The sequence below is a fragment of the Gopherus flavomarginatus genome, chromosome 2, assembly GCF_025201925.1.
Source record: "Gopherus flavomarginatus isolate rGopFla2 chromosome 2, rGopFla2.mat.asm, whole genome shotgun sequence".
In the NCBI taxonomy this organism is placed as follows: Eukaryota; Metazoa; Chordata; order Testudines; family Testudinidae; genus Gopherus; species Gopherus flavomarginatus.
Window position 1 is genome coordinate 261,822,674 of NC_066618.1, and position 24,955 is coordinate 261,847,628.

At 41.5% G+C, this 24,955-nt stretch overlaps 2 protein-coding genes across 5 annotated transcripts in view; both read left to right on the forward strand.

Annotated features, from left to right (window-relative positions):
- Positions 1-4,129: 4,129 nt before the first annotated feature.
- On the forward strand, positions 4,130-13,044 carry POLR2K (RNA polymerase II, I and III subunit K). 2 transcript variants are annotated; one of them, XM_050941489.1, is made up of 4 exons: positions 4,130-4,219; positions 6,225-6,288; positions 12,348-12,440; positions 12,868-13,044. In XM_050941489.1, the coding sequence occupies exons 1-4, from the start codon at positions 4,130-4,132 to the stop codon at positions 12,888-12,890; spliced, it is 270 nt and encodes an 89-aa protein (XP_050797446.1). In that variant the 3' UTR covers positions 12,891-13,044. The 2 variants fall into 2 exon arrangements, with proteins under 2 accessions (XP_050797446.1, XP_050797447.1); XM_050941490.1 differs by lacking the exon at positions 4,130-4,219 and adding an exon at positions 4,485-4,594.
- A 3,907-nt stretch (positions 13,045-16,951) lies between these two features.
- The window catches only part of SPAG1 (sperm associated antigen 1), a 72,366-nt gene continuing 64,362 nt past the window's right edge, over positions 16,952-24,955 (forward strand). Inside the window, exons 1-5 of one of the 3 annotated variants that reach the window (XM_050940704.1) lie at positions 16,952-17,185; positions 19,348-19,489; positions 20,194-20,353; positions 21,530-21,655; positions 23,684-23,745. In XM_050940704.1, the coding sequence (XP_050796661.1) occupies positions 19,350-19,489; positions 20,194-20,353; positions 21,530-21,655; positions 23,684-23,745 (488 nt within the window). In that variant the 5' untranslated portion in view covers positions 16,952-17,185; positions 19,348-19,349. Of the gene's footprint in view, positions 17,186-17,211; positions 17,323-19,347; positions 19,490-20,193; positions 20,354-21,529; positions 21,656-23,683; positions 23,746-24,955 lie in introns of those variants that run through there. The other 2 variants (XM_050940703.1, XM_050940705.1) reach the window with 2 other exon arrangements.

The window sequence follows — 24,955 nt, forward strand, 5'->3', positions numbered from 1 at the left end:
TCCCCCCCTGCACAATGGATATGCTACTTACCCAGCTCTGGGACCCAGTTTGAGATCCTGGGCTGACGAAGTACTGTGTGATGCGAACAGCCGTGGAGGGCGAGGGCAAAGGCAGGAGCAAAAACAAATCAATGCACTCCAAAGGTATTAGGCAGCTCAGAGGCAAAATATGTTTAAGTCACAAAACAAGTAATTTAACCAGTTAGTCTATGTATTTATTAGCTATAAGCTCCGCGGTTAGTGCCCGCAACAGCAGCAACGAGGCTAATTGACTAGAGCAACCACCTAAGGAATAACACCTGTAGGACACTCAGTCACCTTGAATGATGGGCCCCAGGAAGGCAGGAGCTTCACCCCCGCATCCTTCTCCGGCAACTCAGTGGGCGAAGGGAAATCTCTTCCCCACAATCATGGGGCTTCTCCGAGGGGGGTCAATGGGGCTGAGCGATAGGGACTGAAGTTAACAACATGCTGCAAGCGGGACTGGGAGCAGTGAGGGGCACCGACCCTGCAGTCCCCGCGGGGCGCTGCTCTCTGCCTCTTGGCGAGGCAGCGCCGAGCCTCTCTCCCCCCCAGCCCCACCGCGTTGCCCTGGTGAGAAGCCGCCGCCTCTAGCCAGCACTAGTTCCCCGCATGCGGCTGCTGTTGGTTTCCCTCGCTTGGATTTGAACTGCCCGCCCTTATCAACCGCTGTAGCTTTCCCTCCCCCCCCTCAGTGCTGCCTTCTGGCTCGGGGGGCAGAGCAAAGAAGGGCCCAGGAGCAAACCCAGTAAAGGGAGTGGGAGACTACCTCTGTAATTCCCCTCCACCCCCCAGTAGTAGTCAGGAAATATACAGTGCGCGTGACGGGGTCAGGGGCATCTGAGGGAGCTCTGTTGCAGAGACCGACCCCCATTCCCCCATACTTCCAGGACTGTGTCCCTCCCCATCCCCACTGCACCTTCGGAGGCTTTTTGCCTCCTCGTTTCCTCCCCTCGGCTAGGCTCTTTTTCCTACTTCTTCCCACATGTGTAGGGCTGCTGCTTCTCTCCCCCTCTTTCCCGCACTTTTCTATGCTACATCTCCCCCTTTTTCCCCCAGCACCTCTAGTCACCCCAAGGGGATACTGCTTCTCGAGAGCCTGTCTGAGGTGACGAGGCTTCACCCTAGTGCGAAACCTTTAGGAGCCTAGTTTCGAGCGTGGCCAAACTAAATGTTTTTTAAAGGAGCTAAGTTCTGTCTACACGACCAATATATCTATACTATAGAAATTAACTTGAGTTGGATGATTGCCAATTCACTCAAATTAGCCAACACATTTGTACCTGATAGTCCCGCGACAAACATTTGTGGAGTATCCAGACTAGAAGTGAACATGACATATCAGGGTGATTTAGACTAATAATATATTCACCTCAAAACAAAAAAAATCTCATATCTTTTTCTTTTATAAAAGGTGTGAAATAATCAGCTTTCCAACAAGAAAAGCAAGGTTTTTTTAACTTTTATATGCTGAATATTTAAAATAAATGAAGCAGTGAGCATTTTTAACCTTACTCTTCACACACCCCTCCAACCTTCTTCTTTTACAGATCCAAAGCACATGCTTTTGGCACTTAAACTACACCAAAGGGAATGTCCCAGCTAATTACACATGTCAGGGCAAAGTTTGTAAGGAACATGTTTAGTGTCAACTCTTGACACTAATCTCAACTCTTGAGGCTTTTTTCAAACCCCAAGTTCTCTCAAGGGAACAAGTTAGATAATCAATTTATTGCTTAATTTATTAAACCTCATTTTCAATCAAACTATATGGTTAAAGTGACTTTTCTTAAGGTTGAATTATGAATAAATTACCTTGACAATATGAATGGACCCTGAAGGAGCAATACTGGAGGAGGACAATTTATGAGTTTGTAAAAAACTCTAGTTTAATGCATTTAAAGTGTACTGGAAAGAAATAATGACTGAGCTAATTGGAAGAGGCTGAATGGACACTGCTGATACTGGTTAAGGACACTTACAGAGATTGGCTGGGTAAATCACCACTTTTCATTGTTAGTGTGTGACTGCAAGAGTGTACTTTAAATTTTTTCCCTCTATCAAAAATTCTGGATTATTTTAAGATTTGAAGTTTTGGTGGGGAGAGAATTTTGGTGCTATGGTAAAAATAAATATAATAATAATGGAAAAGTTATTATACATGTGAGTTGTGTGAATCTTAGCTCTGTTTTTACAGTACATTTCCTACTCCTTTGACAATATTTTAAAGATAAATTCAAATGTAGAAAACATTTCAAAAAGTTTGATAATTTAATTGGACGAAACTAAGTTTCTTTCAGCATTCTGGAATGCTGGTAGAATTCTTAATGGAAGTGCTGAATGTGCACTGAATGTTCTACAATATTTATTTAGTATTTTGTAGGGGAAAATTTAATTATTGTGGCATTGAGATACCATGGCTAAAACTATATAATGACCATCATATACACAGGATTTATCCTAAAATTTGTGTTGAGCTTGTGAATAAGAGAGCAGTTGGCTTTTTTTTCACATTGTAGTTTGCGACTGCTGATGTATGCACTGAAACTGTTGAAAACTGATTTGATAACAAAATCCTATTCTTTTGCATTGAAAATATATTTGTATTTTAGCTTGAAAGTTTGTCTTAATTAATGTGGGAGAATATGGTAAGACACACACAATATATACCTATATTTTCATTTACTTGATCTTTCTCTGTGGAGCTTAAGTGATATACTTCAGAAAATAAAAAGGAGCTTCAGGCAAAGACCAGCCCTCCTTGAGTTAAAATTCTGCAGTCATGTGATCATGTCTGAGTCACATGTTTGCTTTCCACAAGCTATATAGACCAGCTCAGGTACAGTCAAATATATTCTGAGGCCAGTAGACTCCAAATTCATTGCAACTTGTAGTTTTCTTTGCATTTGCTTATGAAATCCATGTAGTTATTTATATGCAAGCTTATATTTCATCATTTTTTCCTGTTTTCAAAATGAAAAATGGTGATACTCCAGCATCAGTTGCCTTAATTTCCCTCAGTGTTATGTGCTCAGTAAGCCAGATTCATTCCATGCTGGTGTGGACAATAGTGCAGAGATCAAAGGGTGGTGGTGGCTTGTGTTCCCCATTGCTGGGTACTGGCCTAGCACCCTTGCACAGGTTGTGGCAGCCCTTAATTTGCATCGCTGCTGCAATCGCCCTTATGAGCTGTTGTGCAGTATTTCATATTACTCGAAGTATTGGTTTGCCCTTGCCATGGCAAGCCTATCTCCACTAGTCCCTGAAGTATCCTCCAGAATGATCCCTGCACTGGGGAGCTCCTGCAAGAGAAAGGTGACACTGCTATGCCATCTCTGTGACTTCTTGAAAGGTCCCTTAGTTCTAGGATGGTGGTGGGAAATTCATGGCTGCGGTACACCTGTATATTCCCCACAATATTCTTTTTCTTGTTCAGGAGACTGATAGTTTAATTGCACTAGCATATTTGTATTCTTATGGTTTGTGATTTTCATCCACACAGATTCATCTTTATTCTCCTCTCCACTCAGAAATTTTATCTGATTACATTCTGAGGAATCTATAAACTTAAATGCACATATGTATCATGATCATAAAACAAAACGTGATTGTAATGCATATGTGTAAATCAAGAGAGTTGAGAGGGTTGCTGTCAAATCCTTAACTTTGCTTTTCCTACTTCTATATAATTAAAATCACAGCCTTGGTTTAATGCATAGTTATCCGGGGAAGCTTTGTCAAATTCTCTGTTATATCACCTCAAGCAGATTGTTATAATAGTTTTGGAGTTGTAGATGGTACAGAATTGCCAACGTTCAACAAACATGAATCAGCCACCCAAAATCGCAAGTGATTTAAAAATCAGGGGATTTAAAATGTTATAATGAATGTGAGGCTCTTTTTATTTACTTTCTGGTTTCTGAACCTTTAGGGTGTACTTGCTTCCTATTTTCAAAAACTTTTCTCCACAACCATGAACACTAAAAAGCTACTTACCAAAGTAAATTAATTAATTAATAATAAAGCTGAGATTCTCATGAACTCTCTTGATTTCAGCAGCTGAGCCGTAGAGAAAATCATCAAATATCAGGAGACTATTGATAAAATCATGAGAGTCGGCAACACGTATTGGTACTATCCGCTGACCCTTTTGCTTCGTGAAGGAGCTACGCGGGGAGTCACTATAAAGATGAAGGGGGTTGAGAGACAGGAACAACCCACGGGAGAGGAGCTGCTCAGGAGCAGTCACAGCCCCAGGGGCAGAAGGTGCTAGGGTGAGACGCGAGAGTGTAGTGGGGCTGAGAGGTTGCAGGGCACAGTACCAGGTAGGAAGCGGTCTTCGGATGGGGATGCAGACAGCCCCAACACGAGGGGGCTGCGGCTAGAATAACACCGCCCCGCGGCAGCTGGAGCAATAGCACCTCCCCCATGACCACCCGAGCTCGACTCCTCCTCGTCCTACGTCATCGCAGCTTGGGGCGGAGCTGGTCCCGATTGCTGCGTTTGCGGAGGAGGCCTTGCGACCCGTGTGTGCTCGCAGGGGTTTGTCGCGTCCGCAGTCTGGGCCTGAGAGGTACGGAGCGGTTTGGGTGTCTCTTTTCCTCCTCGGAGCTGGGCTCCTCCCGAATCACCCCCGCCCGTCCCCTGTGGCCCTGCTGCTATCTAGGTCTCGCCGACTACTGGCCCCGTCTTCCCCAGCGGCGGTGCCCTGCCCCCCTCTCCCCTCCCCGCGCCTGGGGGGGGGGACGCCTTTCCTCGCGAGTGAGGCTAGAAGTGTCTCTGTGCGTGCAGCAGGGGCGAGCGGCGGCATCCTGCCCCCACCCCGCTCTGGGCACAGTCTGCGCGTTTATTCAGCAAACCAGCGATTGTCCCCTGTGCCGCGCTCCTGCCGCCGGAGGAGGGTGCGGAGCAGAGACCCTCGCCCCGGGAGCAGACGCTTGTTCTGCTGGCAGGCCAGGTTCTGAACACGTGGTGAAGCTGCTGGGGTTCCTCAGCTCTGCACGGGGAGGGCGCTCCGCAGAGGAGCGTGGTGGAAGTGGTGCAGGGTCCCGGATCTGGCTCTGTGAAGGCACAGGCCGCCCAACCGTAGGCATATAGGATTTGCACAGGGGTCAAGCCAATTTGTGATACAGTACTCTCACCGAAGTTTCACCTGTGCAGCAAGTGTCTTCATAACACAATCGTGCCACCATGATGTGTGTCTGAGCTTATCACCTTGGTTAACTACGTTCATATCAGTGTATTCTTGGGCAGCTACTGAAGGGGGAGGGTTTGCCTATAGAACATACATTGACAAGATGCTGGCATAACTTTAACAGAGTCTGTAACCAATTAGGGAAATGTCTGACTTTAAACATGGTTTTGTATCCACACAGTGTGGTTAATGTTTGATAAACAATGGCAGCTCTTGCTAGTGTGTTCAGTTGGCACATGGTTGTCTACCATTACCAAGTATATTATTTTGCTGTAGGGATAGGATCTCCTGTGTAACTGAGTTAATTGGTCCTCTTTCCAGATCTTAGTAACCATGGTTATAGACACAACTGTGTTTAGAGCCAATGATGCAAGGAATTGTTACAAAGTCTGTTAAAAGTCTGTGGAGTACATGGGACCTACCTCCTCTGTGCAGAAATATCTTATTCTGGCATTGTGAGGGCAGACTTTGTCCTAAATGAGTTCAACCTAACTGATTCAATATAATTAGGTGTTAATGATTATTTAAAAGTTCCTGTTAACTATTTCACTATTGATTGGTTTGGCAGTCAGATCCAGCCACCCTAGGATTGGGAGGCAAAGTACTACTACTTTTCTGCCTGATTCTCTCCCCTGGTTTCTGTCCAGCATGTCCATCAAAGGTAGTGCAGGATTAGACAGTGTTTTAAGTGGGTGGAATAGTATGGCTGGGTTTATCCTGTATATACAAGTAGTCATGTTGTCCATTCCCGAAATGACGATAAGATAGTGTATCGAGATTTGAGTGATATATAGTTGATTATATTTTTTGTAGTTGTAGCAAAATCTTTGATTAGTGGGAGAGGAGACTAATGCTCCCCAAGCTTTATCCAAAGAAGGATATCTAGCATATTGAATGACAGTGGGGCTGGTGTTAGGGCTGTCTTCAGAGGTCTTTGTCTCCCTACCCTCCCTCTCTAATCAAGAGCATGGATTTTTAAAAATGTTTTTTCATTTTTTTTTATTGACAGAATATGGATTCTCAAAAGGATGTTCAGCCTCCAAAGCAACAGCCAATGATTTACATTTGTGGAGGTAAGAATAAAACCTAACATTTAATAATATTTGTTGATCCCCAGCTTAGTCCTGCTAACTCTTGTATAATAAGAACATAAGAACAGCTGTACCGGGTCAGACCAGAGGTCCATCTAGCCCAGTATCTGTCTACCAACAGTGGCCAATGCCAGGTGCCCCAGAGGGAGTGAACCTAACAGGCAATGATCAAGTGATCTCTCTCCTGCCATCCATCTCCGTCCTCTGACGAACAGAGGCTAGGGACACCATTCTTTACCCGTCTTGGCTAATAGCCTTTTAAGAACTTAACCACCATGAATTTATCCAGTTCTCTTTTAAACACTGTTATAGTCCTAGCCTTCACACCCTCCTCAGGTAAGGAGTCTACAAGTTGACTGTGCGCTGCGTGAAGAAGAACTTCCTTGTATTTATTTTAAACCTGCTGCCTATTAATTTCATTTGGTGACCCCTAGTTCTTGTATTATGGGAATAAGTAAATAACTTTTCCTTATCCACTTTCTCAGCATCACTCATGATTTTATATACCTCTATCATATACCCCCTTAGTCTCCTCTTTTTCCAAGCTGAAGAGTCCTATCCTCTTTAATCTTTCTTCATATGGGACCCTCTCCAAACCCCTAATCATTTAAATTACCCTTTTCTGAACCTTTTCTAGCGCTAGAATATCTCTTTTGAGGTGAGGAGACCACATCTGTACACAGTATTCGAGATGTGGGTGTACCATGGATTAATATAAGGGCAATAATATATTCTCAGTCTTATTCTCTATCCCCTTTTAATGATTCCTAACATCCTGTTTGCTTTTTTGATCGCCTCTGCGCATGCATGAACATCTTCAGAGAACTAGCCACGATGACTGCAAGATCTTTTTCCTGACTCATTGTAGCGAAGTTAGCCCCCATCATATTATATATATATAGTTGGGGTTATTTTTTTCCAATGTGCATTACTTTACATTTATACACATTAAATTTCATTTGCCATTTTGTTGCCCAGTCACTTAGTTTTGTGAGATCTTTGTGAAGTTCTTCACAATCTGCTTTGGTCTTAACTATCTTGAGTAGTTTAGTGTCATCTGCAAACTTTGCCACCTCACTGTTTACCCCTTTCTCCAGATCATATATGAATAAATTGAATAGGATTGGTCCTAGTACTGACCCTTGGGGAACACCTCTAGTTACCCCTCTCCATTCTGAGAATTTACCATTAATTCCTACCCTTTGTTCCCTGTCTTTTAACCAGTTCTCAGTCCATGAAAGGACCTTCCCTTTTATCCCATGACAGCTTAATTTACATAAGAGCCTTTTGTGGGGGACCTTGTCAAAGGCTTTCTGGAAATCTAAGTACACTATGTCCACTGGATGCCCCTTGTCCACATGTTTGTTTAACCCCTTCAAAGAACTCTAATAGATTAGTAAGACCTGATTTTCCCTTTACAGAAACTATATTGACTATTGCTCAACAGTTTGTTTTTCTATGTGTCTGACAATTTTATTCTTAACTATTGTTTCGACTAATTTGCCCAGTACCGACGTTAGACTTACCAGTCTGTAATTGCCGGGATCACCTCTAGAGCCCTTTTTAAATATTGGCGTTACATTAGCTAACTTCCAGTCATTGGGTACCAAAGCCGATTTAAAGGACAGATTACAAACCTTAGTTAATAGTTCTGCAACTTCACATTTGAGTTCTTTCAGAACTCTTGGGTGAATGCCATCTGGTCCCGGTGACTTGTTAATGTTGAGTTTATCAATTAATTCCAAAACTTCCTCTAGTGACACTTCAATCTGTGACAGTTCCTCAGATTTGTCACCTACAAAAGCCAGCTCAGGTTTGGGAATCTCCCTAACATCCTCAGCCGTGAAAACCGAAGCAAAGTATCCATTTAGTTTCTCCGCAATGACTTCATTGTCTTTAAGCGCTCCTTTTGTATTTCGATTGTCAAGGGGCCCCACTGGTTGTTTAGCAGGCTTCCTGCTTCTGATGTACTTAAAAAACATTTTGTTGTTACCTTTGGAGTTTTTGGCTAGCCGTTCTTCAAACTCCTCTTTGGCTTTTCTTATTATACTCTTGCACTTAAGTTGGCAGTGTTTATGCTCCTTTCTATTTACCTCACTAGGATTTAATTTCCACTTTTTAAAGGAAGTCTTTTTATCTCTCACTGCTTCTTTTACATGGTTGTTAAGGCACGGTGCCTCTTTTTTAGTTCTTTTACTGTGTTTCTTAATTTGGGGTATACATTGAAGTTGGGCCTCTATTATGGTGTCTTTAAAAAGCGCCCATGCAGCTTGCAGGGATTTCACTTTAGTCACTGTACCTTTTAACTTTTGTTTAACTAACCTCCTCATTTTTGTATAGTTCCCCTTTTGAAATTAAAAGCCACAGTGTTGGGCTGTTGAGATGTTCTTCCCACCACAGGGATGTTGAATGCTATTGTATTATGGTCACTATTTCCAAGCGGTCCTGCTATAGTTACCTCTTGGACCAGTTTCTGCGCACCACTCAGGATTAAATCTAGAGTTGCCTCTCCCCTTGTGAGTTCCTGTACCAGCTGCTCCATGAAGCAGTCATTTAAAGTATCAAGATATTTTGTGTCTGCATTTCATCCTGAAGTGAAATGTTCCTAGTCAATATGGGGATAATTGAAATCCCCCACTATTATTGGGTTCTTAATTTTCATAGCCTCTCTAATTTCCCTTAGCATTTCATCATCACTATTACTGTCCTGGTCAGGTGATTGATAATAGATCCCTAATGTTATATTTTTATTAGAACTTGACACTTCTGTCCATAGAGATTCTATGGAACATGTGGCTTCGCTTAAGATTTTTACTTCATTTGAATCTACATTTTCTTTCACATATAGTGCCACTCCACCCCCTGCATGGCCTGTTCTGTCCTTCCGTTATATTTTGTACCCCGGAATGATTGTGTCCCATTGATTGCTCTCAGTCCACCAGGTTTCTGTGATGCCTAATATATCAATATCCTCCTTTATCACAAGGCACTCTAGTTATTTAGACTTCTAGCATTTGTGTACAAGCACTTTAAAAACTTGTCCCTGTTTTTGTCTGCCTTTTTCTGATGTGCCAGATTCTTTTTTATGTGACTGTTTATCATCTGATCTGTCCCTTACATTGTGCTCTTCCGTCCTCTGCTCCTGACTATAACCTGGAGATTCTCTATCATCAGACTCTTCCCTAAGAGAAGTCTGTGTCCGATCCACATGCTTCTCTGCAGCAGTCGGCTTTCCCCCATCTTCTAGTTTAAAAACTGCTCTACAACCTTTTTAATGTTTAGTGCCAGCAGTCTGGTTCCACTTTGGTTTATGTGGAGCCCATCTCTCCTGTATAGGCTCCCCCCATCCCAAAAGTTTCCCCAGTTCCTGATGAATGAAAACCCCTCCTCTCTACACCTATAATATTGTTGCAAGTCTTTGCTTTAAAGGCTGTTTTCTGGAAGTGGTCCTGAAAGATGAGTGTATGGTCAGGAATGACACTGAGGTATATTGGCTTTGGTTCATAATGCACAGTTTCACAACCAAACTTGACAGTTAGTGTTTTTGTGTGATTCAGTTGTCAAGGTGGAAAAAAGTAGAGACTGCTGATTTTGGTCTCAGCTACCACTTTTGAAAGGACTCCTTCATGATCTTATAGTCAGATGTAAGAGTCACTTCAGGTTCTTTAAAGCTATAGGCCTTAGTTGGAAGTGCACTGCCCTGGTGCTACAAACATCGGCCTTGACCCTGGTGTATCTAGTTGCAGAGTACTGTACATTGATGTGGACAAGAAGCTGTCATATCCCATTGGTGGGTAGGCAGGTGAATCGAACCATGCGAATCATCATGGGGACTTTAAAATCAGTGCCTCTACCATAGCTTTCTCTATTAGCAAACATCGAACCTCCAGCTATCCATCAAGATATAGTTTGAAAATCAGAACATAAACATGCTGAAGACTACCCAGAACTTCCCATCTGGCAGGCTATGGACAGCGTCCCACAACGATGCCTGAAATCGTGAAAACCACTGTGGACCACACATGTCTCTGGGTCTGGCCAGGGAATGGCAAAGTATCTGGACCTCATCTAAGTTCCAAACAAGTACGTTATCACTGACCCAATAAGCCACTGTCCCCACCTTGCAGACTATGGACCATGCTGAATCTCATCCGAACAAAAATTGGACATCCCTTCCTGTGACTGTGGTGAGAACATGCCAACTATTGAACACATTGTAACACAGTGCACCAAAGGTGAATTTGATGATATCCACAACTTCAGAGAGAGCACCTTGGAATGGCTTGTGGACCTACCATGGCATCTGTAGAATGTTGCTATGTAGATGCCTTGTGTGTGAGAGAGAAATAATATCTGCTGAACCTAACATCACTATTAGTAGTAAGGTGTGGTATTTGCTCAGGGTGGCATGCCATCTAACTGCAAATGGTGCAGAATAATTATACTAAGATGTTGGATTTTTGCTTCATGTAGTGATGATGTGGAAATAGCTCTTTAGAACTTCCATCATTGGGCATAGGTCATACGTTGCCATTCTTTACAAGTACCTTTATAATCCTGCTCTGTTTGTAATGTGGTGCAATGTTTGTAGAGCAAATAAGAATAAAACTACCATCACATCTCAGAGAAAAGCCTATGTGGTCACTTACTTTTAGCCAAAATTGTTATGGGCAGAGTTCAAATGCAATAACTTGTAAACAGATTACAATACTGTTATAATTTGAGTCTGAGATACTGTCTTCTGGGGGCATTTTTTTTGAAATACTGTGTCTTCCATTTTGAGCAATCAAAAGGCAAAATAATTTTGTCCTTCAGAAATATCTTTGATCCAAGGAGAAGCCATCCCTGCAGGTGGTTTAGCATAGGGATGGGCAAACTTTTTGGCCCGAGGGCCATATCTGGATATGGAAATTGCATGGCGGGTCATGAATGCTCAAGAAATTGAGGTTGGGGTGCAGGAGGAGGTGAGAGCTCTGGCTGGAAGTGTGGGATCTGGGATGGAGCTGGGGATGAGGGGTTTTGGGTGCAGGAAGGTGCTCTGGGCAGGGACTGAGGGGTTTGGAGGATGAGAGGGGGAATCAGGGCTGGGACAGGAGGTTGGGGCACGGGAGGGGGTCAGGAGTGCAGGCTCTGGGTGGCACTTATGTCAAGCAACTCCTGGAAGCAGCAGCATGTTCCCTCTCTGGCTCCTATGTGGAGGCACAGCCAGGCTGTTCTGCACACTGCCTTGTCCGCAGGTGCCGCTGCTGCAGCTCCCTCTGGCTGCAGTTCTCAGTCAATGGGAGCTGCTGGGGTGGCACCTGTGGACGGGGCAGCGCATGGAGCCCCCTGGCTGCCCCTGAATGTAGGAGTCGGAGCGAGGACATGCTGCTGCTTCTGGTAGCTGTGGCATGTGTGCTCGGAGCGGCACCCAATCCTGCTCCCTGGCTGGAGTGCAGGAGCAGGGCAAGCCTCAGACCCTGCTCCCCTGCGGGAGCTCAAGAGCCAGATTAAATTGGCTGGCGGGCCAGATGTGGCCCAGGGGCCATAGTTTGCCCACCCCTGGTTTAGCAGCAACCAGAGAGAGGGGTTGTACTCCACAAAACATATTTCTTAACGCCTCCAACCTTTTAGAGTGAGTAATGGTTGTTAGCATCACAGGCCCTGCTGCACAGACAGTCACTTTGGTCAGCTATATAATATTTTGGATTGCACTATGTTAATACCACTCAGCTGCTAGCATAGTATGGGCAATTATTTTGTGAGCACATTTTTGTAATATGTCCATAGATTTATTCTAGGTAACTTGAATACAACATACTTTGTCATCACTGAAGGTAATAGAACGAACATTGTAACCTTACAAGTTAGCTAAAAGTGTTAATTTACCCTGAAGAGAAATCAAGTACTTGATTTTAGCAGTAATATTAATTCACTAAAGTTGCTTTGTTTGCCACAAATGCAAATCTTTAATTTGTTACCTTTTCCAAAACTAAATTATAACATCTTGCATTTTGTTTTTCTTGTTAGTGATCTAAGTTTTATTTATTTTTCTCCCCCAGAATGTCACACAGAAAATGAAATAAAAGCAAGAGATCCTATCAGGTGTCGAGAATGTGGGTACAGAATAATGTACAAGAAAAGAACAAAAAGATGTATCCTTTTGCACATGCCTATTAAATTGTTTGAGTGGGCAGAGGAAGACAGTGGATATAAATAAAATTAAAAATTGGGGTAGTACTGAAGAATTGGTCCAGTACCAAAAAAGTCTTACAAACTAGTACTTATGTGAGGAAGAACATATAACATCTTAATTATTTTCAGGGATCTTGTTAATTAAAGCACAATACAATAAACTTTTGTAGTCTTATATTGCAATGCAAAAACAGGTAAAAAGTACACTGGATAGAAGATACTATCATGCATGCAAAATATATTCCATTTTTTAAAAACGTACAAACAAAAGCTAACTGTGGTGGTAACTGAAAAATGAGCCTCAATGCATTTTGCATGACTGATTTGTGATTGTATTTTTTAAATTTTGTTTTCCCCCATCATTTTCTTTAACTCTAACTATTACAGTGGTTGTCTTTGATGCCCGGTAATGTGAATTCAAGATGTAGCTGTTTTGGCCTGGTTCATTTTAGTATACCGATACGTTGTGTTTGTATACACGTCTGTTGTGGAGAAATATATAGTTTTTCATTCTGAGATCTGTTGTAAATTATTCAAGTAGCTAAATAAAGTTTTTAATATCAATTCAGTTTCACTTTTGAATTCAGTGGAGTTATGCTTGCTTACACCAGAGCTAAACTTGGCCCAATATGTCCAAGTTCCCTGATTTTTCTATTCCCATCTCAGAACCTCACTAAGACACCATTCTTGTAGAGACTTTAAACATGTTTAACTTTATATACTGAGTAGTCCCATAAACTTCAGAGAGATTACTTGCTGCATAAAGTCAAACGTGCATAAATCTTTGTAGGCTTGAGGGCTAAATCTAGGCAAAAGGGCTGTAGAACAACAAATAGTGTCAATGTATGATGTGTTCTTTATAGGCTGTTAATTGCAATTAACTCAAAAATTAATCACATTGTTAAACAATAAAATACCAATTGAAAATGTAGAAAAAATCCAACAATAGTTAATAAATTTCAAATATATTGCTTTCTATTGCAACACAGAATACAAAGTATACAGTGCTCACTTTGTTATTTTGATTACAGATATTTGCACTGTAAAAATGATAAACAAAAGAAATTGTATTTTTCAATTCGTCTACTACTAGTACTGTAGTGCAATCTCTTTATCATGAAAATGCAATTTACAAATGTAGATTTTTTTTGTTACATAACTGCACTCAAAAAAAAAAAATGTAAAACTTTTAGAGTCTACAAATCCACTCAGTCGTACTTCTTGTTCAGCCATTGCTAAGACAAACAAGTTTGTTAACATTTACAGGAGATAATGCTGATCACTTCTTAATTAAAATGTCACCTGAAAGTGAGAACAGGCATTTGCATGGCAGTGTTGTAGCTGGGGCATCGCAAGATATTTACGTGCCAGATGCACTAAAGATTCATACGCCACTTCGTGCTTTGACCAGCATTCCAGAGGACATGCTCCCATGCTGATGAGGCTCGTTAAAAAAAATAATTTAAATTGATACATTTGAAAATGTAGAAAACATCCAAAAATATTTAATAAATTTCAGTTGGTATTGTTTAACAGTGCAATTAATTTTCTTAATTGTGCGATTAATTGTGATTTTTTTTAAACCGCTTGACAGCCCTAGTTCTTTATCATCTGAAGACATCACTTTTCTGTGGAGAAGGAAAAAACGTACAAATTAAGTACCCAATGGTCAAGATATTCAGAGTTGAGTTTGAATAATCTTGAGAATTAGTTGGTCACTTCATCAATATGGTTACAATGGCACAGATCCACAAATCTACTTAGGCACTTAAGTCCTAATTTTAGGCTCCACTATGATCCACAAAACTTCCCTCACACCCTGTAGATACCTAAACTGACTTGGTTTGGTGTCTGCTTTCAGGACAAAAGTTCCCTTTGTGTCTAAGTTTCTGCCTCTGGGCATGTGCATTTCAGGCTCAATCTAGGGAGCTGGGTGCCTAGCTCCCACGTAAGAACATAAAAACAACCATGCTTGGTCAGACCAAAGGTCCATCTAGCCCAGTCTCCTATAGCTGAGTGTTCACAGCATTGCCTTTGTGGGGTATGGGAGACCCTTGTTCAAATTCTTTCTTACAGGGCATGTGGAATTGAACCTTGGTCTCCTACATACCAGGTGAGTGCTCTAACCACTGGGCTTAAAAGCTATAAGGTAGTTAAGTGTTAACTCCTTGAGCTTTTTTGTGTGGAATGAGGCAGGCACCTAATTCATTTTCACAAGAAATACCTTAGGTCTCTATGTGGCCTGACTGCAGAGAGAGAGGGGTGGGGCCTGCCTGTGACCCCAGGCTTTGATGCGTATCTCCATGAAAGGGGCAGCCCTTATAACAGCTAGTATTATAAGGATAGAGCAATTGGACACAGGTACCAGGAATTGGGGAATTGCATTCTAAAGCAATTATCTTCCCCATTCATTGTTTAGGAAGCCGAAGCACCTAACTCAGACTTTGTGAATGCCAGTGTTCCTATGATTTTCTAGGCACCAAAGTTAGGTATTAGGTGTTGTGACACTGAGCATCATAAGTCTCTTTGTGGATTTGTGCCAATGTCCTTAATTGTTCATTTTCTTTCTTTTAAAAACTTGAATTTTGTAAATGATGCATTTTCACTAATCAACTTTTTTTTTTTTTTAAGGGAAACAATATTTCTAGGAGCTCTTGTGCAGCTTCCCAGTGGTGTTTTATTTTTCCACTTTTCTGTTGTTTTGGCTAAATAAAGATACCCTTTAATTTTTTTTTTAATGGGACAGTATATTTCATCACCTTGCTAAATTAAGGTAGTGAGAATTGCTGCCCCACTCTGCTCCTTCAGGGCTGGTATTCTGTCCCCTGCTCCTGTTTCTTTCAAAATACACCTGCCAAAATTCATTCCATTAAGTAAAGTATCAGAGGGGTAGCCGTCAAACTAATCTGATAGCGTTCTTTGATAGGATAACGAGCCTTGTGGATAAGGGAGAAGCGGTGGATGTGATATACCTAGACTTTAGTAAGGCATTTGATACAGTCTCGCATGATATTCTTATAGATAAACTAGGAAAGTACAATTTAGATGGGGCTACTATAAGGTGGGTGCATAACTGGCTGGATAACCGTACTCAGAGAGTAGTTGTTAATGGCTCCCAATCCTGCTGGAAAGGTATAACAAGTGGGGTTCCGCAGGGGTCTGTTTTGGGACCGGTTCTGTTCAATATCTTCATCAACAATTTAGATGTTGGCATAGAAAGTACGCTTATTAAGTTTGCGGACGATACCAAACTGGGAGGGATTGCAACTGCTTTGGAGGACAGGGTCAAAATTCAAAATGATCTGGACAAATTGGAGAAATGGTCTGAGGTAAACAGGATGAAGTTCAATAAAGATAAATGCAAAGTGCTCCACTTAGGAAGGAACAATCAGTTTCACACATACAGAATGGGAAGAGACTGTCTAGGAAAGAGTATGGCAGAAAGAGATCTAGGGGTCATAGTAGACCACAAGCTTAATATGAGTCAACAGTGTGATACTGTTGCAAAAAAAGCAAACATGATTCTGGGATGCATTAACAGGTGTGTTGTAAACAAGACACGAGAAGTCATTCTTCCGCTTTACTCTGCGCTGGTTAGGCCTCAACTGGAGTATTGTGTCCAGTTCTGGGCACCGCATTTCAAGAAAGATGTGGAGAAATTGGAGAGGGTCCAGAGAAGAGCAACAAGAATGATTAAAGGTCTTGAGAACATGACCTATGAAGGAAGGCTGAAGGAATTGGGTTTGTTTAGTTTGGAAAAGAGAAGACTGAGAGGGGACATGATAGCAGTTTTCAGGTATCTAAAAGGGTGTCATCAGGAGGAGGGAGAAAACTTGTTCACCTTAGCCTCCAATGATAGAACAAGAAGCAATGGGCTTAAACTGCAGCAAGGGAGATTTAGGTTGGACATTAGGAAAAAGTTCCTAACTGTCAGGGTAGTTAAACACTGGAATAGATTGCCTAGGGAAGTTGTGGAATCTCCATCTCTGGAGATATTTAAGAGTAGGTTAGATAAATGTCTATCAGGGATGGTCTAGACAGTATTTGGTCCTGCCATGAGGGCAGGGGACTGGACTCGATGACCTCTCGAGGTCCCTTCCAGTCCTAGAGTCTATGAATCTATGAGTGTTAGTCTGGATCTGTAAAAGCAGCGAAGAATCCTGTGGCACCTAGACGTCTGTTAGTCTATAAGGTGCCACAGGACTCTTTGCTGCTTCAATTGAGTAAGACAGGCTAGAGTAATGATGGCTACTGTGGAGGTTTGCTTTTTCTCCTGAAACACCAGGCTTTTCCCTGACTTTGACTGGGAGATCCTGGGCTAGGATGCTCTTGCACCATAATGTTGGGATTTCTTAATGAAACATCACCCTGCCATCTGCCTACCCAGTAGTGAAACATCTTCGACTCTGGCCTGCCAGGCACCGTCTGTCCAGAACGTGCTGCTGATGCCCCGACATCCGTGCATCAGTTCCCTCACTTTCCTCCCGGGCTAGAGGAGGACAGGGCGCCCTGCTCAGCCCCGCCCCCGCGGCAGGCTCTGGCTCCCCCATGTAAAGCAGGCTGAGGGACGCCTCGCCCCGCTGGTGGCAGCAGAGACACCTGGGAAAGTTGCCGCGATTGCAGCAGCGTCTCGCTTTGGGGAGACAGGCAGACACTCGGCCCGGCCCCCAGCTCTGGGGGCGCGCGCAGCCCCGCGACTCCAACGGTAGCGCTGCCGGGCCGACCCCTTGCGCATGTGCCGAGTGGGCGGGGGAGGGTCCTGCGCCCGGTTGCTCTCTCCGGACGCAGGTTGAGGGCGAAGTTGTCGACTGTCCTCCGGAGTTAGTGCGGGCACCTGGGCAGGTCGGTCGGCCTGGGCTGCCTCCCCGCTCCTTCAGGGCTGGTGTCTCGTCCCCAGCGCGACTCTTGACCCCCCGCCCGTCCGCCGTTCTCCGCTGGAGCCGGGCCTGGGGTGCACGGGGGCGGCTGTGGTGTGTGGGGTGCACGGGCCTGGAGAGTGGGGTGTGCGTGTGCAGGGGGTAGAGAGGCTGTGATGGGAGGGGTAACAACTCGCCGTGTGCTGGAGCTGCGGGCCCGCGGCCCAAAGCCCTTGCCTCGGGGGTGGGGTGGGGGGTCGTGCTTCCCGCACAGCATGTAGCCCCCTCCTGAGGGGGTGGATCCTCGGTGGCAGCTACTGCCCTGCTGGCTGTTTCGCTGTGTGTGAAAGGGGGCAGGACAGCGTGACTCCTGGTGCTTCCCGATCCTCTGTGGAAGGGGCCAAGCTGCAGAGTTTATGTGTTATCTCCCCTGCCACGACCTGGCTGGGTGGTGAGATTTGGTCCTGACGCCGTGCTACTGGACTCGCCAGAAGCCATGCTGTACACAGAAACGGTTGCTAGGGTAGGGCGGGCTTAGCAGGTCTATAGTCTCCTGCTAGGGAGAGAATTTTTCTGGGATGATTCCCTTTGTTGTGAGAGTTGCAAAGATTAGCAGAAACACACGTTTGAGCTCAATTCTGCTGATGTTACATGATAACACTTCTACTGACTGGTGGTGCACCTGTGCTACTTAAGGAGACGAATGTGGCCCTTTGTCTTTATTATAATAAAAGATAGAACCATGAAAAGTCTGATTGTAAAAACACAAGAAGGTTGCACAAATACATAGGTGTGAGAAGAATGAACGTTGAATATTCAACTTGTGTGTATCACCCAGTGCAAAAGAAGAGTAAGCATATTATTTGTGTTACTGGAGTGCTTAGGAGCCAGTCATGGACCAGGACACCGTTGTGCTGGGTGCTGTACAAAAGATCAGAAAGAACCCCTCCCCTAAAGATTTTACAGTCTAAATAAGATAAGAAACAACAGATGAATACAAACAGATAGATGGGGAGTACCAGGAAACCATGAGAAAATATTGGTCAGCATGATAGGTGGTGGTATTAGTGCACAGTAGTCTAACCATTGTCAAGAGTTTTGAAGGCATCGTGGCAAGGGAGAGGTTTAAGGTAGAATTTGAAAGAGGATAATGAGAGCTAGTGAGGGGAGTGGTGATATGCCTCTTTTGTATTGTACAAACTTAATTTGTTTGGTGAGTCTTAATTTGCCACTGGGAATTTCCACATTTTATAAGTTAGACGTTTCCTATTAAAATAGCATGCCATTTGGATTTTTTTAAAGATCACAAGAAATATGTCTGAAGTACAGCAATATTGACTCAAATTAACATTTGTAGACATTTTCACATATATCTGCAGCAACTCCATTTAAAAATGTGTGGCAGTTCCACAAAAACTCCTCCAAGTTATTCTCACCTATGCCTGTGGAATGTAAATTAGTTGCCTCAACTTGCTAGTAGTTTTAAGATTATTTTTCTTCAATACTTTTCTTTATGAGGGACAGAATAAATTAGCAATATTCATTTAACAGATATATTACCTTGCATGAGAGGAACAGAAGCCAAAAGGTTTTCCAAAGGAGAAACTTAAATATGTAGTCTATGACGTTTCTAATTTTCTTTCCATTATTATAATTATTATTTCTGCAATGCTATATATGTTTGTGGCACCTTGTGGTCACAATAGAAGAGAGTGTTTTTTTGCCTAAAAGAGTTTACAATCTGAGATCTCAGTCCTGCAAGCTGATAGATCCTTGTGCCCACCCAGACCCCCAGTGAATTTAGTGGGACTCTGGACAAGTGGAGTAGTTTGCCAGACCAGGACCTCAAATTGGCAACTCCTTCATCATGCCAATGGGACTATATGCATGAGTAAGGATTAAGTGTGAATTAAGGGCTGGACTGTTTCTTAAAATCAGATTTGCCTCAAAGTATATCTGAGTACCACTTCAGGCAGCAGAATAATTAGTTTTATCTTATAAACATTTTAAGGAATGAGTGACCAGCCAGTTTCATCTTTGTGGGATCAGGGAACAACAAAAACATATCAAATTCCTATTAATCATCTGGACTACAAATTCATTGAAAAGTGCTCAGATGTTAAACACCTGGAAAAAATTCTCAGAATATTGAGGTAAATATTTAAAATTTTATCTTCATTATTATTTACATTATTGCTTTTTTAATTTTGTTTTTAGTTAATAGTTTATCTATTGGTAAGATTCTGAGGATTTGGCCCAAGAGTATTGGACTCGGTACTTATCTTAAAAGTGTTGGTGACTTAACATAAGTTAAATCTCTAAATTAAAATAAAAAAGGTAACTAATCTTGTGAAAGGTTCCTTATTGACAGCACTGAAAATAGAAGTTCTATGTTAAATCCATAGAACAGGTACAGCTTGAGTAGCAGCAGTAGAAGAGTCTTCTCGTTCCACCACTGTACTTCATTTGTGGCAAGGAGGGACTTGTGAGGGGGTGTGGATATTTCAGACACTGTGCTGATTTAATCCTTGCAAGTTTTGGTGAGAGTGTCAAGAATATTTGTATGTACAGTGTTCTTGTAGCTGTGTTGGTTTTCTAAGAATATTTATAGTTAGTACTAATTGCAATACTTTTTGTAATGTGAATATTTGCCCATTAGACGCTGGACTAAGGCCACCAACTCAATTTACAGTTGTCATCAAACTTCTGTAAGTCGGTAATAACAACTTTCAATCACTAGGAAGTAGAAAAGTCCTCTGTAGTCAGTACTACATCATTCATATACATGAGGAGAATGCAATATTGTTTATTTGTTTTGCTCAGTTTTTAAATGATGTGAAATCATTTTACCTTTAAGGTCTGGTGAGGAAGGATATTACCCTGATCTTACATTATTTTGTGAAAAACGCATTGAATGTTTAGCTCCAGGGAGCAGAGCCCTGCGAAAAGATAAATCTCCAGCCTCTGCATCTGACTTTACAACTGAAGAATGGGAAAAAATTAATGATGAAATAAAGGTAAAGTATAGTTTTAATTTAATATGATATGGCAATGTAAATTTATTAAAGTAATTAATTAGTTATCAGATTTTTTTTTTAGTAAATCTGTTTAGAATTTGATCGTCTCTGTTGTTCTCAGACTGATTACTGATTACGTATCAGTAATGCAGCAATTTTCAGTTGCTAATAGTTCACATGGCCTTGCACATTAGGACCTGTTTCATTAAGTGAGGAAATATTGACCAGAACTCTCTTAATTATCCTTTTTATTTGAATAGGACCCCTGAATCTTTAACTTCCATCTAACAACCACAACAAATAATGACACATTTATACACCACCTTTGATTCAGAAGAATCACAAAGTATTTACAAACTATATTCAGGGAAATGCATCACTCTCAACTGAAAAAATGTAGCATCTGATTATGTTGGGTCACATCAACACTGCATCACATGTTAGGAAGGAGTTGAAGAATTTCATATTTAGATGAAAATGTAGAGGGAACTTAGGTGGAAGAACCTTTAGCGTTAATGTTTCATCTTAAGGACATCAGTTCTAATAGTTTGGCATCTCAGCAGTCACAACTGAATGCAAGTCCAAGTCCTAATGTGAAATATGAACCTGTGATTTTCTGGACTGGAGTTGAATATGCTACTGAGTCATATTGGGGTTGATCCTGAGAGGTATCAAGCACTTGTGGAATTTTTTGAATGTAATAATATGACCCCTTTGAGTTCTCCTATTTTTGGTTAGAGATTTAACAAAATTTTGAGTTTTAACATGTAAGAGATGGTTTGGAAAGGGATTTCTTACAATAATGATGTATGGGTTGATATTTTGTGTTGTTACTGGATTTTTTTATCACAAGTCATGTATATATTAGTCTAATGTGTCCTAATCACATTTACACTGTTTCTGGTTTTGATTAATTATTGCCATTTTCCCCAAAGAGATCCGCTAAGCTCTTGTCAAAAACATTTTTTTTAAAAATGATTTGTTCCTGCCACTACGCTCCCAAATCCCAGCTTATGATAACTATCATAGCAACAGAGAAGTGCTGGACATGACTCCAACTGGAATTCATCAATATCATTCTTTGAGTTGGGTATATACAGGGCAGTATATTATATTAGATCATCAGGAGGTCTGCATTTACTATTTTGAGGTGCAGTGATATCTGTTTCTTTTCAGAGCTGGGTGACAGAAATGAAGGATGATGATTATAAAATACAATTTCCTGTAACAGAAACACTTCATGAGAGACTAGACAATTTGCCAGCAGTTCGTGGTTCAAATAGCTGCCTTCATGGTGGCCAGGTATCTCTTTTCTTAAAAATATGTGTAACAAAAGCATTTAAATTTTTTATTTCTGAGAGATGTATGCCTTTATACATAAATAATGTGTTAATTGATCCTTTCTTGACTGTTTATTGTAACCAGCGGAGTATCCGTGAGCTTAGTACTGGATCCCTAGAAAGCATAGGTGTAGTTTGACTTCTGTATATGGGGAGGCAGAGCCCCATGGGGCTCAGGTCAGATCTGCATGGCAGGGCCCAGGGAGGGAGCACCACCTCTGTGCCCTGACTCACCTCAGCAGGCCACCCAGCCTGTCTGGGTTGGGGGATGACCAAAAAGTGTAATTCAAAGGTGGGGCAGGGAGGGGTCAGCCCATCAACTTTGAAAACTGCTCTGGGTGCAGGGAGGGATGTAGCTAGGAGCTGTTCCTCTGTGCCCCACTAGGGGGCTCTGGCTGGTGTGGTGGAACTTGGGAAGGGAGCAGTGCCAAATGGAAAGCAGAAATCTGCCCCTCTGCCCCAGTGTCGCCGGAGGTTGCAGTTTTAGGAGGCAACGCCCATGCTTGAAAGTGACCAAAATTAAAACAAACTATCTCTTTAATACAGTACTCTACTTCTTCACTTTGTATACCCTGAGTTATTTCCAGTGCCTTTTTAGAGACCATCACTGTCCTAATATAACTATGACATATTTAATAAATTTCACAAAACATACACAATAAGTAATATTTTAAATATTTCCCTACAAAGTGCAATACTGTAGAATGGATTGAGAGAAAAATATAAGTTGCCAATGAGATGTTTGAATCCTGAGGTGTTGTTATAAATGATCCTATCTAATTCCCATCCAGCATGCAGATTTTTGGAGCACTGATAGACCCAACTGACTCTAAACTCTTATATGTTAACAGTATTTAAATTTCTGATTTGTGTCTTTTATATAGAAGTGTTCCTTAAGTGATTGCTAGATTGATTAATTGTCTGAGAATGCATCTGCATTAACAAATTAGTTAATAATTACATGTAAATAAATACATACAGATCACATATACCTTTAAATGTCAGTTCATTAAATGGAAACTTTTCATGGAAATGAACCAATTTTGAGGCAATTTTAGTAGGAAAGGTTTTTCAGGTTGAGGGTGGAATTTCTGGTCAAAATGAGAGACAGACTGACAAAGTGACTAACGAGTAGCCCAGTGGTTATGGTATGTACCTGGGACATGGGAAAGCCAGGTTCAAGTCTCTGCTCTGTCTAGTTCCAGGCCAGGTCTCTCTCTCTTTTGTTGTGAAAAACTTTAAAATGTCTCACATGTGTCCCAATGCAGAAAGGGAAAATTTCTGAAATTTCAAAAATGTTTATGGGAAAGGAAAACTGTTTCCTGCCCAGTTCAAGTAGGGTATGTACAGGACAGTGATTCTGAATTGTTTCCCCTATGTTCAGTGTAATTACGAGAAGAAAATTAATGTGAAGGTAAGTTTGGGGTATCAGCAGCTGAGGTGTCCCTGTTATTTTGTTTCTATTGAGGCAGCAATTCTGGATGTGGGAACTAGGTTCCCAAGAGCATGAGGGCCTGGTTGTTGAGGGCTCTAAGGTTTTTGGGATTGGATCACTGGTTCATTCCACAAGAGGGCAAACCCTGTTTCCATCTTCTCATGCTAGAACAATGTGGAGATAACTGCACAAGTGAAACCTCACTGAGTTTTCTTCCTTTGGGTTTCACCATGTGATTTGGGATGCTTTGTCCTTAAGTTTTAAGTTTAAGACTTCCAGGTTGAAAAGAAACCTGATGATTGATACATGAGTGAATGTATAGTGTTGGAATCATGTGTATCAAACACCTCACTGATTTCCCTTAAAACAAAAGTCAAAATCAGGAGAGTCTTGAAAACTAGTGAAGTTTTGAAAACAGCTTTATGCTGGAGACCAATCAGGAATAGTGTTGACCCCAGATGAGAATAACAGAATAACTATGGGAACAAAAAGCGGAACAGCCAGTCAGGGAATTTGTTAAATAATGAATTCTCAGCCTCTTTCTTTTCCTTTTAGAACAAAGAAAATAAACAAAGAAAGAAGAAAAATATACCACGAGATTACAGGGAATGGGACAAGTATGTTAAATCATCTTTTAATTTTGTATTGAACTTCTTTGTTTTTGCAATAGAACTGTCCTAGGTACCAGTTTAGATTTTTTTAAAAAGAGAAACCTGTTTCATGCACCTAATAACATATTGCATGAAATTATAGGAATACAGATGAGATATGTTTTTATTTAATACACCTCTACCCCGATATAATGCTGTTCTCGGGAGCCAAAAAATCTTACTGCATTATAGGTGAAACCATGTTATATTGAACTTGCTTTGATCTGTCGGAGTGCGCAGCCCTGCCCCCTTGGAGCTCTGCTTTACCGCATTATATCCAAATTCGTGTTATATTGGGTTGTGTTATATCGGGGTAAAGGTGTATAAACATTCCCTTTACAATATAAACAGTGTAGCATGGAGCCAGTACTTGAGAACAAAAAGTGAAGCTGCAAAGTTTTATTTGTTCAAGCTAGGTATATAGACCAGAAAGTAAGCAGACAACATAAATAATAAGTAATTTAATTTTTCAAATTTCATTTTTAATCATCAAGACTTTAAAGTCTAAGGAGATATTAATAAAACAAGTAAGGACATTTAACATGATTTTTTTTACCTTAACTTTAAAAACAAAACAGGCAATACTTTTTTTATGTTCCTCAATGTGGTATTTGTGTGCGTTAAGTCCTATTTCTTCATTAAGACACCAAGCAGGTGGATTCCTGCTCCTGCACTGAGCTCCATTAACCTCATAGACTTGGACTTGGTGCAGGCACAACAGTTTGCCCTCAAACAGTCAGTTGAAGGAGCAGGGCCTTAACGGTATCTGACCATTGTATAAGGCTCTAATCTTACAAAATGTACTTATGTGCATAATGTTTACAAAAACAAGGCCTTAGTGTTTACAAGTGGTCTAGAAAATATATTGCCAAAAGATAATTTTGACAAAATTCACTCTTGTCATGTGCCCTCTAATGGGTGGCAAAATGATTTGTCAATCAATTTAAGTTTCAAATAACCTGTGACAGAATAACCTGCATAAGAATAAATGGAGCAGGTGATTTTTGTTTTCCTTGTTCACCTACACACTAGAAAGGAGCTGCTATATTTATTGCTGTGAAAAATACAAGATGTATTATAATACGTTAGTGTAATATCTCTCATATGTATTGCAGTTTTACTTATCTGCTCTGTCTTCCAATCCTTGAATTTAATTGGGTCTACTGAAAATAATTAA